The 19,264-nt window shown below is 39.1% G+C and overlaps 1 protein-coding gene across 3 annotated transcripts in view; it reads left to right on the top strand.

Moving 5' to 3' along the window:
• MSH3 (mutS homolog 3) overlaps nucleotides 1–15,350 on the top strand; it is a 229,626-nt gene extending 214,276 nt beyond the window's left edge. For 2 of the 3 annotated variants that reach the window (XM_030800806.1, XM_030800807.1), the window contains exons 22-24: nucleotides 1,548–1,677; nucleotides 9,953–10,124; nucleotides 12,586–12,758. In XM_030800806.1, the coding sequence (XP_030656666.1) occupies nucleotides 1,548–1,677; nucleotides 9,953–10,124; nucleotides 12,586–12,697 (414 nt within the window). In that variant the 3' untranslated portion in view covers nucleotides 12,698–12,758. Of the gene's footprint in view, nucleotides 1–1,547; nucleotides 1,678–9,952; nucleotides 10,125–12,585; nucleotides 12,791–14,416 lie in introns of those variants that run through there. The other variant, XM_003261531.3, reaches the window with a different exon arrangement.
• Nucleotides 15,351–19,264: the final 3,914 nt, after the last annotated feature.

The raw sequence follows: 19,264 nt of genomic DNA on the forward strand, positions 1-19,264 counted from the left end.
GTGGCCTGTGACATAGCCCTCAGGAGGTCCTGAGAACATGTGCCCAAGGTGGTCAGGGTACAGCTTGGTTTTATATATTTTAGGGAGGCATGAGACATCAATCAGATACATTTAAGAAATACATTGGTTTGGCCGGGTGCGGTGGCTCACGCCTGTAATCCCAGCACTTTGGGAGGCTGAGGTGGGTGGATCACAAGGTCAGGAGATCGCGACCATCCTGGCTAACACGGTGAAACCCTGTCTCTACTAAAAAATAGAAAAAATTAGCTGGGTGTGGTGGTGGGCGCCTGTAGTCCCAGCTACTCAGGAGGCTGAGGCAGGAGAATGGCGTAAACCTGGGAGGCAGAGCTTGCAGTGAGCCAAGATCGTGCCACTGGGCGACAGAGCGAGACTCTGTCTCAAAAAAAAAAAAAAAAAAAGAAATACATTGGTTTGGTTCAGAAAGGTGGGACAACTCAAAGCAGGGGCTTCCAGGCTACAGGTAAATTTAAACATTTTCTGGTTGACAATTGGTTGAGTTTATCTGAAGACCTGGGATTAATGGAAAGGAATGTTCAGGTTAAGATAAAGGATTGTGGGACCAAGTTTTATTGTGCAGAGGAATCTCTCAGATAGCAGACTTCACAGAGAGAGCAGGTTGTAAAATGTTTCTTATCAGACCTAAAAGGGTGCCTGGCCCTTAGTTGATTATCTCGTGGATCTGGAAAGGAAGGAAAACAAAGGGGGAAGGGGATTCTTTATAGAATGTGGATTTTTCTCACAAGAGACTTTGCAGGGCAATTTAAGGCGTGGCAAGGAAATATATTTTGGGGTTAAATATTTTTTCCTTGTCTCATAATGTTGTGCCGGAGTCATATTGAAAAGCAAGTCACAATATACAGTGTCAAATAAAACCCATCTGATGAGAATCCATAGTTTGTAGGGCATGACTCCCTGGACCCCTTAGGTAGGAATTTGGGTAAGATAAAAAAATCAGAGTTTAGTCTTCACTGGCAATGATGTTTGGAGGAAATAGCAAAGTCCAAACTGAAAGACATTATGCAAAACAGCGTAAGTGCCCCCTCCACCCACACTCTATTCCTGTACGAAAGGATACTTGATACTTCAAAAATGTCCATGTCATAAAAGATAAAGAAAGAGACAAAAAGAAACATTGTTGGGAGAATTAGGGAGATTTAGGAACTGTATATGTTATATAATAGTAATATATTTCTTGAGTGTAATAATTGTTTTCTAGTTATATAGGAGGATGTTTTGTTCTTAGAAGATAGAATCTTTAATCTTTAGGGATGAAGTGTCATGATGTCTGCAACTAATTCTCAAATGGTTCAGGAAAAAATGTCTGTGTCTGTGGAGGAGGAAGAAGAAGGGAAATATGGCAGAATATTAACAATTGATTATCTAGATAAACAGTATATAATAGTTGGTCGTACTTTTCTTGTGACTTTTAGGAAAATTTAAAATTTTTCAAAAGAAAGTTGAAGACAGATTTTAATTACAATAAAATTTAAAAATGAAATAACATTTATTCTGTCTTATTGCTTTAGGTGAAATCTTTAACCCTGTTTGTCACCCATTATCCGCCAGTTTGTGAACTAGAAAAAAATTACTCACACCAGGTGGGGAATTACCATATGGGATTCTTGGTCAGTGAGGATGAAAGCAAACTGGATCCAGGTATGAAATATTCCTGCAGTTGGTACAAATATTGGTTTTCATGTTTGATAACTCAAAGTTTGTTGGAACATGAACTTACTGCTTATTAATAATGAAAGCTGTGAATGTGAGCTATAAATAACATATGTCAGGATTCATTTTTGCTAAGCTTTAGGTCAAGTAGAATTTACATTTATCTTTGCTATCTCTGAGTCCTTCTCTGGTCTTCTTTGTCTCATTTGTCGTGGCAACCCTTTTCTCTTTTTTTACAGTAATAGGGTGTGGGTGGAGGGGGCACTTAGGTTTTCCTCTTAGTGCCTTGTACTCTTACATGATTCATCTCAGTACAGATGACAGTCAACTGTAGAGTATAATTAGTCATCTTTTAAAAATGCCCAATATTTTCCCCAAAATATCATTTAACTTACTAAGGGCCATATACTGTACTGGACATAGGTTTTTATTTTAATATTATAAGGAAACTGAATCTCAGACAGGTAAAGTGGTTTGACCATGTCAGCCACTTAGATGGGGGCTAAAATGAGCCTAGATGGGGGCTAAAATGAGCCTAGATGGGGGCTAAAATGAGCCTAGATGGGGGCTAAAATGAGCCTAGAATTCACTTCTGCTTCTGGGTTCTCTTCTGTTCCCCTCTGCTAGAGCTGCTATGGAGGAAATCTACAATATTTTTCCTAGTCTTTCCAGTTACTGGTGTCACAGAAATGAGACATTTTATGAAAAAGAACACCATTAGCCAATAGCAATACATGTAAGTGCCATAATTCAGTAGTAATTGTTTTAAGCCACCAGCCTGTAGGCCTGTGGTGGTTTGCGCAATTGGTATGCTGCAATGGAAAATCCATCATGCAAGATACCCCAGAGTCCAGATTTTATTTTGGAAAAGTAATAGGGATGGACCTGAAAAAGAAATCAGGCAACTGGCCCAAATAAAACAAAGCACTGGGCCTAAGATAAATGTAATGTTAGGCAGTTCCTGCTTTTCACCACCATGCAATCTTGAAAAACACATCATAAATTCTCTCATGGAAGTAGTTTTGTATCTATTAATCTGCATCCAGGTTGACAAGAGGAGACTTAAGCTAAAACCCTTGGGACAAAGAGAATAGAGTTCACCAACAGGGAAGAAGAGGAGTCAGTGCCGCTAATAAGCATTTGATGTGAACTGAAAACTAACCCGGAGCATTGTACCTTTCCCTTAAATGTTCTGGGCATTTTATTTTGTTGATTTTAATTTTTGTGTTTTGTTGAGATGGGGTGTCACTGTCATCCAGGCTGGAGTGCAGTGGCACGATCACAGCTCACTGCAGCCACAACCTCCCAGGCCCAGGTGATCCTCCCATGTCAGCCTCCCCAGTAGCTGGGACTACAGGCGCACACCACCATGCCTGGCTGATTTTTGTGTGTTCTGTAGAGAGGGGCTCTCACTATGTTGCCCAGGCTGGTCTCAAACTCTTGAACTCGAGTGATCCTCCTGCCTTCGCTTCCCAAAGTGCTGGGATTACAGGGATGAGCTACCTTGCCTGGCTGATTTTAATTTTTATCAATGAACATAATTTTTAAAATTCAATGGTGCTAAAAGGCTCCTGCTGACAAGCTTCCACCCCTTCAGTTCATGTCCTTCCCCATCCTAGTCCCAAGGCAACTACTTTCAACACTTTTCCCCATTTCTATTGTATTTCTAAGTAATACTCATATTTTCCTGTCTCTTGATTCATCAAGTTGACAAATTATTGATGGACCTCTCATTGTGTTAATTGAGAATCTTCAATTTTCCCTTCCTCTGTCCTTCCAGTATAGTCATTTCACATTTATTGTATGTCATTCATATTTGTTGTTCTCATTATTATTGCCATGCTAAGTATTGCTTACTGATGAATCAAGTTTGGAGACAAGTACATTTCTTTCTTTTACAACGTTTTCTATTTTCTCAAAAATAAGAATTGACTGTCCTTATTTTTTCCATTTTGTTTTGTTTTGTTTTTGAGTCTGTAGCTGAATCTTCCTGTACCCTCAGATAGCTTCATAAAATGCCTCTCTAGATGTTTTTCCACACAACCGAACCTACTGGTTCCCATTTGTCCACTGGGGCCCTTCCTCCTGGAGCTCTTTGTCCTCCTGCTCATCTGAACTGGCTGCTGTCTGGGCCTGCGGCACAGCTGTCATCCTCAGCCTGCCTTGCCGGCATCCTAGGAGTTCTCTTACCCCTCTTCTAAGCATGTGATTGCAAGGAACAAAACACTCGGTCTCACGCTGGCTCAGACAAAAGGATGCAGTATATATAATCCCATGTTCCATGACTTCCAGAGGAAAAGTGGGCTTCAGCTCCTCTGTCTTCATGCCTGGCCAGCTTTATTATCAGGCTAGTGACAATGACTGCAGCTTTTCCTGGCATCATGTCCAGAATGTCCAAAGGAAGAAGAGACAAGCATTTCCTGTTTACTCTTTCTTAGAACAAGGGAACTTTTTCTCAGATGCCTTCCAGTATCTCACGATTGCCTCATTGCATTTTCAGAATTGAGTAACAGGCTCCTTCTTGAACCACTCCTTAGCAGAGGATGGCAGGGGTGACTTTGATGGGCCTACATGAATCAGGATCATCTTCTGGAGCTGGCTTTGAAGACCCAGCCCCCTGAGTTAAATGATTAGGGAGTTAATTCCTTATAAAATCAAGGTTTTCTTAGGGGTGGAATAAATGTTGAATTAGGCTACTACTAATATCAACTAAAGGAGGTAAAAGTTTTGAGATTTTTCATGAATGAAAATGTTTCACATGCTTGTTGGCCATGTGTATGTTGTCTTTTGAAAAGTATCTGTTCATGTCCTTTGCCTATTTTTTAGTGGGTTTGGTTTTTTCTTATAAATGTGAGTAAGTTCCTTATAGATGGTGGATATTAGACCTTTGTCAGATGCATAGTTTGCAAACATTTTCTCCCATTCTGTACATTGCCTGTTTACCCTGTTCATAGTTTCTTTTGCTGTGCAAAAGCTTTATAGTTTAATTAGGTCCCATGTGTCAGTTTTTGCTTCTGTTGCAATTGCTTTTGGCCTCTTACTCATGAAATCTTTGCCCATTCCTATGTACAGAATGGTAAAAGCAAAACATCACTGACCATTAGAGAAACGCAAATCAAAACCACAGTGAGATACCTTCTCACACCAGTCAGAATAGGTATTATTAAAAAGTCAAAAAATAACAGGTGCTGGTGAGGTTGTGGAGAAAAAGGAATGCTTATACACTGGGTGAGAGTGTAAATTAGTTCAACCATTGTGTAAGACTTATGGTGATTCCTCAAAGACCTAAAAACAGAATTACCATTCAACCCAACAATCCTATTACTGGGTATATACCCAGAGAAATATAAATTGTTGTGTCATAAAGACACATGCACACGTATGTTCATTGCAGCACTATTCACAGTAGCGAGACATGGAATCAACCTAAATGCCCATCAGCAGTAGACTGGTTAAAGAAAATGTGGTACAAATACACCATGGAATACTATCCAGCCATAAAAAAGAATAAGATCATGTCCTTTGCAGGAATATGGATGAAGCTGGAGGCCATTTTCCTTAGCAAACTAATGCAGGAACAGAAAACCAAGTATTGCATGTTTCACTTATAAAGTGGGAGTTAAATGATGAGAACACATGGAAACATAGCGGGGAACAACACACACTGGGGCCTACTAGACGGGTGAGGGTGGGAGGAGGGAGAGGATCAGGAAAAATAACTAATGGATACAAGGCTTAATACCTGGGTGATTAAATAATCAGTACAGCAAACCTCCGTGACACAAGTTTACCTCTATAGCAAACCTGCACATGTACCCCTGAACTTAAAAGTTTAAAAAAAAAAAAAAAAAACTCTGTAGCTTCCATGTTTGAATTTATAGTTCAGCCAGGATTCAAACTTTAGATTGAAAACCATTTCACTCAGAATTTTGAAGCAGTGCTCCACTGCCTGCTGCCTTCCAATATTGTTCCTGGCTATATCTGTGCTTCGTCCATTACCTCTCCTCTAACTTCTCCTCTTCTGTGTGAGGTAGAGGCCATTGCATAAGTCATCAGTAAAATGCCCCACAGGTCTTTTGGATGGCTTCTAAAATACTCTGTTTCCCATGATGTGATAGGTAAAACAATGGACAAACAGTTAAGAAACCTGTGTTTTAGTCTATTCCAATCTGTATGATCTTGGACAAGTCACCTAACTTCACTCACCCCTAAATTTTTATGAATCTGTTCTAAAAGCAACTTCAGAAATTATTTGTCAGCACACATCTCTTTAATAACTACTTAGAGAAGTTTGGCTTAAATATAAATCTTGCTAAGTTTCCCTACAATAAGCAGAAACATGAATTATTACTTCCACTGACTCAAAGCAGTGCCAGGTAAACATTTTAATAATGTCTATTTAAGAAATGGCCATAGCTTGTAAGTAGTTACATCCTCATCAAGAACTTTTGCTGTGAGCCTGTAAAGAAACAGAGTTTTACTCATAAAACAAGTTTTATTCTCTCTCATGTGGCTTTTTCTGACTCCGTATTTCCATCCTACCAGCACCCCCTAACCCCTCTCCCACACAGAGGGTAAAGGAGTACATAATTACAAAAAGAGATCCCCCAGGTGATTATAGAAGAGTGGTCACGTTCTTTACCTTGAAGATGTGAGAACTACCGTAATTTAAAGTGGAGACCAGCATATAATGACACACTCAGCAACTGTTTGTATGTTAACAAGGTATTCAGAGCAGTGAAATATTTTATGTAAGTTAGCTATATTTTGTAGCTATATTATACATTATATATATAATTATATATATAAGAACATTGTTACAACTATCTCGTGCACTCTGTATATATATGTATACATATATACATATGCATATATATGTATACATATATACATACATATACATACGCATACATATATACATACACATACATATACACATACACATACATATACATATATATGTATACATGTATATATGTATATATATATACACATATATACACATATGTACATATAGATGCATATATACGTATATATGTATACACACATACACACTATATAAAAAAAAATTAAAAATCATTAATAGGCCAGGCACGGTGGCTCACGCCTGTAATCTCAGCACTTTGGGAGGCCAAAGTGGGCAGATCACCTGAGGTCGGGAGTTCGAGACCAGCCTGACCAACATGGAGAAACCCTGTCTCTACTAAAAATACAAAAAGTAGCTGGGCGTGGTGGTGTGTGCCTGTAATCCCAGCTACTCAGGAGGCTGAGGCAGGAGAATCACTTAAACCCGGGAGGTGGAGGTTGTGGTAAATCGAGATTGCGCCATTGCACTTCAGCCTGGGCAACAAGAGCGAAACTCCATCTCAAAAAAAAAAAAAAAAAAATTCATTAACAAATTTTTGGGTAGGGGGATTTTGTAGCATTTATTAGGCTCCCAGAAAATACTGATGGCTGGATGGATGGATAGAAAGGTCAGCATGGGATCTAGATTATATTGGAGAGCTGGAGACAGGGAGATCAGTTAGGACTAACACAGTTGAAGTGATAAACTATTTTTGTGTCTTAAAGATAAGAAATGACTTTTTTTGATTGACTGTTGCCTTTCACTTCACTCTTAGTCTTGTGAACTTTGAAGAGTAACAAAAAATTATCCAGGTTTGCAGGCACTGGCTTCTAGCTGCATCTTCCCTAATCTGTTCCCACCTACTTCCGCACCTGTGTTCTTCAACGTTCATTTGGGGGCAAAAGGTACTCTCAGTGCCTTGTAACGGAAATTTGGGTCTGTGTTTCTGAGTGAGTTGGCATTCTTTCCACCTCCCACTTCAGCACCCACCCTTGGAAAGCTCTTATCTGTCTGCTGCTGAATTCTTAGAGGAGGGCCAGGAAAAATCCATTGTCGTTTTTCTCTGTCATGTTCAGTCTTTGGCTTTGTAAATTTTCACTGATGAAAGAAGAAAAGCATACACATATATCAAATGAAATAATGATTGAGAAAAAGCTCTTAATAAATTCATAAGTATACTGGGATTGTAGAAATCTTTGTAACTCTGGTCCACCTTGGACATTTCTGCAGCACCGTGCACATTTTGCAGCACAATTACACTGAATTTCATAATAAAAGTTACATAATATCCTGAGCTGCTTTAGCTTAAACTACATGCAGTGGTTTATTATAATTATTGTACTTCATTATATCCCAGTTCTTTTAAAGTTTTAAGTTCATGTGTATGTATATATATGACAGGCTGGGTCCTCTAGGAAGCAGATTCTGAGATTTGCATTCAGGAGGTTCATTGGGAATGCTGGGCTGTGTTATAGTCAAAAGGCTTCAGCCAGCCCTGCAGAGAACTCTGAGGCTAGAATGGTCCTTCAGAGTTACCTCAAATTGGGGTGAGGGGGGATAGACCTCTATACCTTTATTAGTTATCTCTATTAGTTTGGGATAATTTGCAAACAGTGTGCAACAGATTACCCCCCAAAACATAGCGGCTTAGAACAACAAACATTTATTACCTCATAATTTCTGTGAGTCAGGAGTCCAGGTGCAACTTAGCTGAACACCTCTAAGGCTGAAAACTGTAGCCCTGTGAGAGACCCTGTAGTTCAGTTCCTCACAGGGCTACAGTCAGTCACTAATCAGGGCAGCAGCCATGTCAAGGCTTCCCAGCCCACACATGGCTCTTGCCAAGCCTCCCAATATCTGCTTCCAAGCCCACTCATGTGCCTGTTGGCATGCCTTAGGCTCTCGCCAACTGTTGGTGGGAGACATCAGTTTCTCTCCATGTGAGCATCTCCACAGACAGCCCGCAACATGGCAGCTGGTTTCCCTCAGAGCAGGCAGGCAACAAAATGAGAGTACCCAAGTCAGAAGCCACAATCTTTCTGTAACCTAATCTCTGAAGTGACATCTCATCACTTTTGCCATATTCTGTTCGCTCGAAGTGAGTCACTGGTTAGGAATGACACAGAGACAGAATGACACAAGCACGTGAACACCAGCAGGCAGAGGTCTTTGCTGGCCATCTTAGAGGCTACCTACAACAACCAGTCACTGGCTGCAGGCTGCCCCAAAGTGGGATGTGGTCTTGGGTGAAGCCGCTCCCTTCAGCTGCAACAATTTCCAAAGAAGGCAAACAGTCGAGGGTTGCAGGCCAACAATCTTTCTGACAGCTGAGGGAATAAACTCTTTAGTCCTAAGTGGGATCTGGGTGGTACTGAACAGAATCCGGTATGTATAGCTCTTAGTTAACCTGAATATTTAATAAACCAGAACATCTCAATCCTGTTATTTAAACTGGCCAACATGTAATATTTTCTTTTCTGTTTTTAAGGGAGAAATTATAGGCCTGGTATGGTGGTTCATGCCTGTAATCCCAGCACTTTGGGAGGCCAAGGCGGGTGGACCACTTGTGCCCAGAAGTTCGAGAGCAGCCTGGGCAATATGGCCAAAACCCCATCTCTACAAAAAAAAAAAATTAGCTAGGCGTGGTAGTATGCACCTGTAGTTTCAGCTACTCAGGAGGCTGAGATGGGATAATCACCTTGAACCTGGAAGATTGAGACTGCCAGTGAGCTGAGATTGCGCCACTGCACTCCAGCATGGACAACAGAGTCAGACCCTGTCCCAGAAACATAAAAAGGAAAAATTATATTGTATCAACCACGTACTAAGATCATTCTCATCCCAGCGCAGTGGCTCACGCCTGTAATCCCAACACTTTGAGAGGCCGAGGAGGGAGGATTGTTTAAAGCCAGGAGTTCGAGACCAGCCTGAGCAACATAACAAGACCCAATCTCTACAAAAAATATTAAAAAATTAGCTGAGGGTGGTGGCATGAACCTGTAGTCCTAGCTACTTAGGAGGCTAGGCAGGAGGATTGCTTGAGCCCAGGAGTTTGATGTTACAGTAAGATATGATCATGCCACTGCACTCCAGCCTAGGTGATAGAGCAAGACCCTGTCTCTAAAAAAGTAAATAAATCATTCTCTTTTTAATATAGACGTTCAGTTCAAATTTGCAATGAATCATTGTTAAAAACTATTTTAAGTGAGCTAAAAGGTCCTATATGCACACAGCAGTTTCAAAACAGTATTTATCCTTTTCTAGACATATCAAATTGATAAATGGATCTAACAGGCAGGTAGGAACAGTGATTTCAGACTGTATGATTTAATAAAGTTATGAGAACTTACATGTCCTTTTTAATCCTCTAATTTATTTCAGCTTTCAGGCACAGTTTTGGTCTCCTTTATTTCACAGGTGCAGAAGAACAAGTCCCTGATTTTGTCACCTTCCTTTACCAAATAACTAGAGGAATTGCAGCAAGGAGTTATGGATTAAATGTGGCTAAACTAGCAGATGTACCTGGAGAAATTTTGAAGAAAGCAGCCCACAAGTCAAAAGAGCTGGAAGGATTAATAAATACGAAAAGGTCAGAGTGATTATGCTGCATTTTTTCGTTTGTAATGAAGCCTTCTAAGTTGTCCAAGAAAGAGAGGAGTGTCCTAAAAATGAACATCAGGTCTACTTTTAAGCACCTCTTCAAATATTCTCAACCATTTAATTATGATGAAGTGAAAACAGTTCTTGCAAAGCTCAGGTGAATTCAGTCCATCTTCATTAGATCATTATTAAGTTGCTAAATTGGTTTTTTAGTCATTTTTATAAAGAATTAAGTTAACTCCTTAATATGTGCCACATTCATTACTTTAAAGATTCAGTATGCCAAAGGTTACTGAAGATATTGAGAACCTACAGAAGATTTCTTTTATTCGTAGATTTTATTCAGATATGCAACAATTACATCCAGAAATTCTATCAGAACTTAATGAAAGTAATAGTATTACATAACAGGCAATCATAGTCAATATCCACATGTCACTTATTTTGTAGATTGTGACAAATTTTTCATTCTAAACAGGCTGCTGTCACTTTAAATGCCTATGGGAATACTTTCCATCTTTACCCTTGCTATCCAGCTAGTATGTAGTCAGTACATAAATTAATCTTAATGTAAACCTGAGATACACTTTGAAAGAAAGATATTTCTAGGAAAATATCATATTAGTAAATTATACCCTTTTGTTTCCCAAATACAAAATTCTAAAACAACATAAGCTCCCCATCCACCTACTGCCCCACCCCTGCCATACTTGGGGAGCCTGATGTGCTGGGTACATTAGTACCCTGGTTGATAATCATATGATCATGATGAACAGACTGTTGATCGAATAGAAAATCTTGGCTGGCTACTGGTGTCCCTGTGTTATACTCCAATAATATTCTTTAATATTTGGTAATAATTCTGGGAATTATTACCAAATTTCAATATTGAAATAGTAATGCCTGTCATACTAGCTAAAGAAACAGTTGCTAACTTGTTTACCAAAGTACAGTTGTGCAGTTAACTTCTCTTTCCCTACCTCCTTCTCCTGTGCTTCCGCCTTGCACTTCTCCACTTTGGTATACTGTAGTTGACCAAGTCCAGAGTGCTGGACTCTACAAATGGCACACAGCCTCCTCTAGTGACACTCTTTTCTGGCTCATTTCCAAATCACAATGCCAAAACAGAAGCAAAGTGGCATAATCAGTTTCAGCCTATTTCTGTTACAAGCCAGATTAATATAAAATTTTTCCTGAGGGAAAAGTATCTATGAGAATTTAAAAATAAACTTAGCCCTCTTCCTCTGCAAAGTCCAGAGACAAATTAAACTCTCTTTAGTTGCCATATTATTATTGTTCTTTTTCTCTGAAAAAAAACCTAGAATAAAACTTTACTACAAAGGATATATATACAAGATAGCAATAAAATATGTCAATTTCTAAATTTGCTATAGAAATATATGCAAGATAGCAATAAAATATGGCAATTTCTATATTTTCATATATTCTTGTTTCTGCTATATGGCCTATAAAGCAAGAGCAAAAAAACTCACAGATTACTCATAAATGTTTTAACTCTTCCAACTAGTAAGTGACATTTTGAACTCTGTGAAGTGATCTTGACAAGATGAGAGAATTATTAGAAGACGTTGCATTGGGATGGAATCTGATCATTTATCCAGATACTGTATTTGTTATTTTACCTTTTTTCTAAAAGTGTTTATCACATCAATTCCTTTGGCCAGATCAAAGAAATCAAACTGAATCTTGGGCCTTAGTGTGGATTTGTTATAATAGTTGTTATTTGTTGGATGGTTACTGTGTGTAGAAACCATTCTGAGCAGTCATTTGCAGCAGCCTACACACTGTGCCAGCTACTCTTCTCATTGCTTTACATACATTATCTCATTTCATCCTTATGGCAGCCTTATCCTCATGGTATAGTTGGGGAAAGTGAGACCAGCAAGGACAGGACACTGACCCAGAGTCACACAGCTACTTGATGGTGGAGCAGTAATTGGAACTCAGGTGCTCTAGCTCCATACCCTAAATACTCAGTTGGGTTGCTATTCTGCAGGAAAAAAAAAAAAAGTCTGTGTTATGCTGGCGTTTTACTCTTTAATTAGCTTCATTGTTTTCGGTTGGTGTTACTTTTCTTCCTGGTAACACTTCATAGGAGTTTCTTGTCTCCAGGTACAAGTAAGCACACACCACCAGCCTCTAGCAGAGTTTGAAAGAGGAGAAGGTCAAGTTCTCCCCTCTGGGGCTGGCAGGGGTAAGGATTTTAGGAGAAGGCACAAAGGCAATAGTGGCAATTGGTAACCTGGGTCCCTTGATTATAGTAGCAGCTCTGAAAGCTCCTTTCACCAGAAGGGTGACACTGACACAGCTTCCTAACTATAGAGCCTACCCGGTATTCAAATGTTATGGACTTTTCATAGCTTCTGATGAGACGTATTGTCTCCCAGCAATTTCATTTATTAAATAAGTAGTATTTTATTTTTCCCCAGGAAGAGACTCAAGTATTTTGCAGAGTTATGGACGATGCATAATGCACAAGACCTGCAGAAGTGGACAGAGGAGTTTGAAATGGAAGAAACACAGACTTCTCTTCTTCATTAAAATGAAGACTACATTTGTGAACAAAAAATGGAGAATTAAAAATACCAACTGTACAAAATAACTCTCCAGTAACAGCCTATCTTTGTGTGACATGTGAGCATAAAATTATGACCATGGTATATTCCTATTGGAAGCAGAGAGGTTTTTCTGAAGACAGTCTTTTCAGGTTTCTGTCTTCCTAACTTTTCTAAGTATAAATACTCTTGAATAGACTTCCACTTTGTAATTAGAAAATTTCATGGACAGTAAGTCCAGTAAAGCCTTAAATGGCAGAATATAATTCCCAAGCTTTTGGAGGGTGATATAAAAATTTACTTCATATTTTTATTTGCTTCAGTTCAGATAATTGGCAACTGGGTGAATCTGGCAGGAATCTATCCATTTGAACTAAAATAATTTTATTATGCAACCAGTTTATCCACCAAGAACATAAGAATTTTTATAAGAAGTAGAAAGAATTGGCCAGGCATGGTGGCTCACGCCTGTAATCCCAGCATTTTGGGAGGCCAAGGTGGGCAGATCACCTGAGGTCAGGAATTCAAGACCAGCCTGGCCAACGTGGCAAAACCCCATCTTTACTAAAAATATAAAGTACATCTCTACTAAAAATACGAAAAAATTAGCTGGGCATGGTGGCTCACACCTGTCGTCCCAGCTACTCCGGAGGCTGAGGCAAGAGAATCTCTTGAACCTGGGAAGTGGAGGTTGCAATGAGCCAAGATCACATCACTGCACTCCAGCTTGGGCAACAGAGCAAGACTCCATCTCAAAAAAAAAAAAAGAAAAAAGAAAAGAAATAGAATTGTCAAGCTTTTAAAAACTAGAGCACAGAAGGAATAAGGTCATGAAATGTAAAAGATTAAATATTGTCACAGGATTAAGCAGTTTAAAGATTGTTGGATGAAATTATTTGTCATTCATTTGAGTAATAAATATTTAATGAATACTTGCTATAGATGATGGTATGTCCCATTGAATTTTGGTGTTTTCAAGTGTATGGAAATTGTCATTTTTTTTATGTGTAATTATGAAATTAAGGTTACTACTTTGACCAGCGCAGTACACAGAAGTGAACTTGTTCATTTGAGACCTTTCTGTTCATTAACATATCAGGTGTATGATCTTCCCAGTAATGAGCCTTATAGCTTAGTTGATTCATAACAGTGCTCTCTTCCTGCAAATTTAGGGTAACACGTGCTCAACTGTGTCCCTGGGTTTTTTACAGCACTTACAATCTGGCTTCCCAGATCCATGTGTTCTTTTTGTCTCTAAATATATGATCTTGCACAAAAGCTCTCCATCCTATTTTCCTCTCTTTTATTATTTCTGCTCAGTTAAATGTCTTCCCCACATTTGATGGACATATTTTTAATTCCTTCTTCTGGATTATTACCTTCAGTGATCCCAGCAATGACCCCAGCCAGACACAGGAGTCAATACAGTGTCCCCAAGTTGTGGCTTCACTTTTGAGTCAGTCACTCTTTAGCTATCTGACTCTCAACCTTATTGGAGTTAGAGTATGATGTAGTTTGATTCTACCACCCCTCCAGAAATATGAACGTATAGTCAAATTCTCAAAACTGTCAAAATAGAGTTAGTTGGAATGTACGCTTTAAATTTTAAAAAGAACAAAATTGTTTCAATACTCTATGTAACTGTAAATGTCTTATATTCTTTCTAACAAGATTTCAAAGATAGTGCTGTAACCTCACCTCACAGGGAGAAAAGGAGATGACTCCAGGAATTTCATGCCCATGCCAGAGGGAGCTGCAGGGACCAGCAATCACTGGTAATGTCCAGGTGGACATCTGGAGCCACCTCTCCCTCTTGCTTGGTCCAGGCCAGCATCAACACTGAAGCAGGTAGGGGTTCCAGGAGCATTGTGTCCTGGCAGTGGCAGCACACAGTGTCTGGCAGCTGACAACATGGAACTTTACAGGGTAGATTCTTCAGCATGATCAGGAAGCCAGCCAGGTGGCCAGCTTGCGGGAGGGCAGGCCTCCTCCAAGCTGGGGAAGAGATCAGCACAGCTGAACCGCATTTCCAAGTGAGGCTCATCCCCAGCTGGGTTACTGAGATATTGGAGGAAACATTGAGGCCAAATCCCAGTCATAAAGATTGCACAAATGCCATGGGGAGGTAGGCAGAAAGCTGCAAACAAGTGGGTTTGTATTTCAGATAACCATCTTGGGGCTGCAATTCTAAAGTTAGATATAACCACACAGGTGAGAATAGGGCTGCTGGTGCATGGCAAGGGCCCTCCACATTCCCTCTGGTACTGCACAGGCATGAGCCTGCAGGCTAAATGTCTTCCATACTTCAGATGGAGGCTGGGGGAGACAGTTGGCCAAATGTCAAGGAAAGTAACTTTTTAATATGATATATTCCTTTAAGTGACTTGTCTGTTTTTAGCCATCAAATTACAAATTAAGAGCTAGTGATTCTGCAGTAACACACACCAATTCCTTGAAAACCTCCTAAAGTCACACCAATTTAATAATTCCAACCTTAGGGAAAAAAAGCCAAACACATTTTAACAAGTTTCAACTTTGACCTTTCTATTGCTTCATCTCTCCTCAGTGCTATCTATTCTATATAGTTTTTAAAATAGTGTTATTATATAATATAACTAGTATAACAATATTTGAAAATCCATGGGACTATAATTTATAATTTAAAAAGAGAGAAAAGGAAAAATGAATTTTTAAAATTAAATTTTGTAAGGTAAAAATAAATTTAAAGCCTGGGCGTGGTTGCTCACACCTGTAATCCTAGCACTTTGGGAGGCTGAGGTGGGCAGATTGCCTGAGCTCAGGAGTTCAAGACCAGCCTGGGCAACACGGTGAAACCCCATTTCTACTAAAATACAAAAAATTAGCCAGGTGTGGTGGCATGCGCCTGTAGTCCCAGCTACTCGGGAGGCTGAGGCAGAAGAATTGCTTAAACCCTGGAGGTGGAAGTTGCAGAGAGCCAAGATCACACCACTGCACTCCACCCTGGGCCAGAGAGGAAGACTACGTCTCCAAAAAACCATTTAAAGGGAAAAAAATGTAAAAACCTAAGCATTTGAGTTACTTAGTTTGTCTCAATATTTCTCAGAGCTGAATATGAAAATCAAATGATTCCCATTTGAATCATAGTCTTTTGGACTGAGATCCAAGCTGAGTATTCTTTTATCAGCTTTATTGACATAGTTTACATACTGCACAATTTATTTAGAGTGAATAATTCAGTGGGTTTTTGTGTATTCACAAGCTTGGACAACTGTCACTACAATCAATTTTAGAACATTCTTACCACCCTAAAAAGAAATGCTGTACCTATTAACTGCCAGTCCGCATTCCTCCCCAAGATCCTCAGCTCTAGACAACCCCTAATCTTCATTCTGTCTCTCTAGATTTGCCTATTTTGGACATTTCATATGAATGGAACCATAGAATATGTGGTCTTTTGTGTCTGGTTTCTTTCACTTAGATGCAAGATTCATCTGTGTATCAGAACTTCATTCTCTTTAACTGGTAAAAAGTATCCCATTTTATGTATACCTTACATTTTAATTTATCCATTCATTAGTTGATGCACATTTGGATTGTTTCTATTTCTAGCTATTATGAGTAATTCTACCATGAATATTTGTGTATAGGTTTTTATGTGACGAGGCATAATATTTTTTAAAAAGCTCCCCTAGTAATTCTGATGTGCAGTCAGGTTTGTGAACCATTAGTCTCAAAGATGACAAATGACTAAACAGTATTTTTAATTGAGTTGACAGTCATTTGGTCTGTTTGTCCTCTTCTTTATCTGTCACTTAGGGCAGAGCATAGCATACTATAGACCCTAATTAATATTTGTTAAAGTGGAAAAGAAAAACCAAACTCCTTCAGCTTAGAAACCCAGTGAAAAGATGTTTCTTTTCATAATGAAGGCACCATTTCACTAGGGATTCAAGATCCATACAGAAGTGTGCTATATCTTTAGAAAAAAATAAAAACTTTTTCAGACAATTTTTCCAAGTTTGCACCTGTCATCATCATGGTGATGGTGTTGGGGCTGGTGAAACACTGCTCACTGCATCAATTCCAGAGTAAAAACTAGATTGAATCCAAAATGTTCTATAAATTAATGTTGACCTTTACTGAGTTCTGAGATCAATATTAATTACTGCTGTGCTTTGTAATTATAAAAGGGCTATTTGATGTTTCACACCAAGGATATGGGTGGAGAGAGAAAAGAACTTGTAATAACACCATCTGTGGTTTCTAACTTTGTAATTAAGGCCAATTCCTCTGTGGAACATTTTAGTTATTATATATCATGATTATTCGGTTTATTAATATCCAGGGAAGTACCACAGTTTGAGAGCCGTTCATTCTGGTTTACTTGGGGAGTCCTATTTCTATACCTCTTTTGCTGGCATAATTATTAAAAGCCTCTTTAACTCAAAAGTGTCCTGTTTTGGATAATAACTTATAGTTACTCCAATTATAGGTGCTATTCCATGAGCACAGTTACTGACTTGCTACATTTTGAATGTCACCTAAAAAAAATTTCATTTTTTTCTTACCCATTGGATGAACCAGTTTTTCCCCTAAAGACCTGTCAGTTGTTTTTGCCTGTTCTTGATAAGTGCTTTGTGTTGTGGCATTTAGAAGCTACAGCTCTGCTAATTGGTGTGTTAGAGTTTTACTACTTAATCTGTTGTTGAGGCTAAATCCGCAAAGATAACATGTCATCTGCCTCTTCTCCATGAAATCATAGTGAGGAATGTGCACATACATGACTTTGTGAGACACGCAGCAAGATTGTCTTCTTGCAGAAATAATTATTCCTCAGGAGGAGGAATTGCCTCTAGTTCTTTTGTCCTTTGCTCAGATCCTCTCTTCATTGCCTTTGGCTATCTTTTTTTAATTTTTTTGACAAAACGGTATTTTATTTCCACATCAGAAAAGAAGTATTGTCTGCCATTTTCACCTCTTTTTCAGCCTCAAGCCCCTTTTTCTTAATCCTACTTCCAGAAAGCTCCCATTTGGAGGTAGGAATGTCTTGCCCTCTATCAGAAGCACCAAAGGAGTTCCTTAAATGCAGATTTCTAGGCCCCACCTTAAAGCTACTGAATCTGAATCTCTGAAGTTGGGACACAGAAATACCAGTGTTAGTTTCTGTCATCTCTTCATCACATTCTCTCACCTTTTCCTTCCTCACATGGCCAATGATCTGGCCTCCAAAGAAATTTGTTGAAAATCATATTCCCTGGTTCATGACTGCTCTTTAAGATTCTGTCTGATTTACTGCATCTGGTGTGGGGTCTAGGGAACTTCATTGTTATTTTTAAAATAGACTATTTCTTAGAGCAATTTTAGATTCAACACAAAATTGAGTGGAAAGCTCAGAGAGGTCCCACATACCCTCTGCTCAAACACACCACCTCCCTCACTATTGACATCCTGTGCCGTGGTAGCATGTTTGTTACAGTTGATGAACCTACATTGTCACAACACTATCACCCAGAGTTCGTAATTTACATTGGGGCTCACTCTTGATGTTGTACCTTCTATGGGTTTGGACAGATTTCTAATGACATGTAATCACCTTTATAGTATCACACAGAATAGTTTTACTGCCCTAAAAGTCCTCTGTGCTCTGCCTATGCATCCCACTCACCTGAAACCACTGGCAACCACTGATCCTTTCACTGTCTCCATAGTTTTGCCTTTTCCAGAATCATACAGTAGGTAGTCTTTTCAGACTGGCTTATTATTCACTTAATAACATGCACTCAAGCTTACTCCACGTCTGTTCACAGCTTGACAGCTCATGTCTTCTTAGCACTGAATAATATTCCATCGTCTGGATGTACCACAGTTTATCCATTCACCTACTGAAGGACATCTTGGTTGCCTCCAAGTTTGACAATTATGAATAAAGCTCTGTAAACATCTGTGTGTAGCTTTTTACGTGGACATATGTTTTCAGCTCATTTGGGTAAGTACCAAGGAGTGCAATTGCTGGTAAATGTTGTTTTGTAAGAAACCACCATACTGTCTTCCATAGTGACACTACCATTTCACATTCCCATCAGCAATGAATCAGAGTTCTTGTGGCTCCACATCCTTGCTAGCATTTGGTGGTATCAGTATTATGGATTTTGCCATTCTAATAGTATGTCGTGGTATTCCATTATTTTAACTTGCATTTCTTGGATGACACGTGATGTGGAACATCTTTTCATATGCTTATTGGTCATCTATATCTTATTTGGTGAGGTGTCAAGATCTTTGGCTCATTTTTTGATCCGGTTATTCATTTTCTTATTGTTGAACTTCAAGTGTTCTTTGCATATTTTGGATAACAGTCCTTTATCAGCTATGTTTTTTGTCATCTGTGGCTTGTCTTCTCATTCTCTTGACAGTGCCTTTCATGGAGCAGAAATTTTTATTTTAATGAGGTCCAGCTTATCAGTTCTTTCTTTCATGGATCATGCCTTTGGAGTTGTATCTAAAAAGTCATTGTGATGGCCAGGGTCATCTAGATTTTCTCCTCTTCTATCCGTAGGTATTTTGTAGTTTG

This window comes from Nomascus leucogenys, chromosome 2 (genome assembly GCF_006542625.1).
Source record: "Nomascus leucogenys isolate Asia chromosome 2, Asia_NLE_v1, whole genome shotgun sequence".
NCBI classification, from domain to species: domain Eukaryota; kingdom Metazoa; phylum Chordata; class Mammalia; order Primates; family Hylobatidae; genus Nomascus; species Nomascus leucogenys.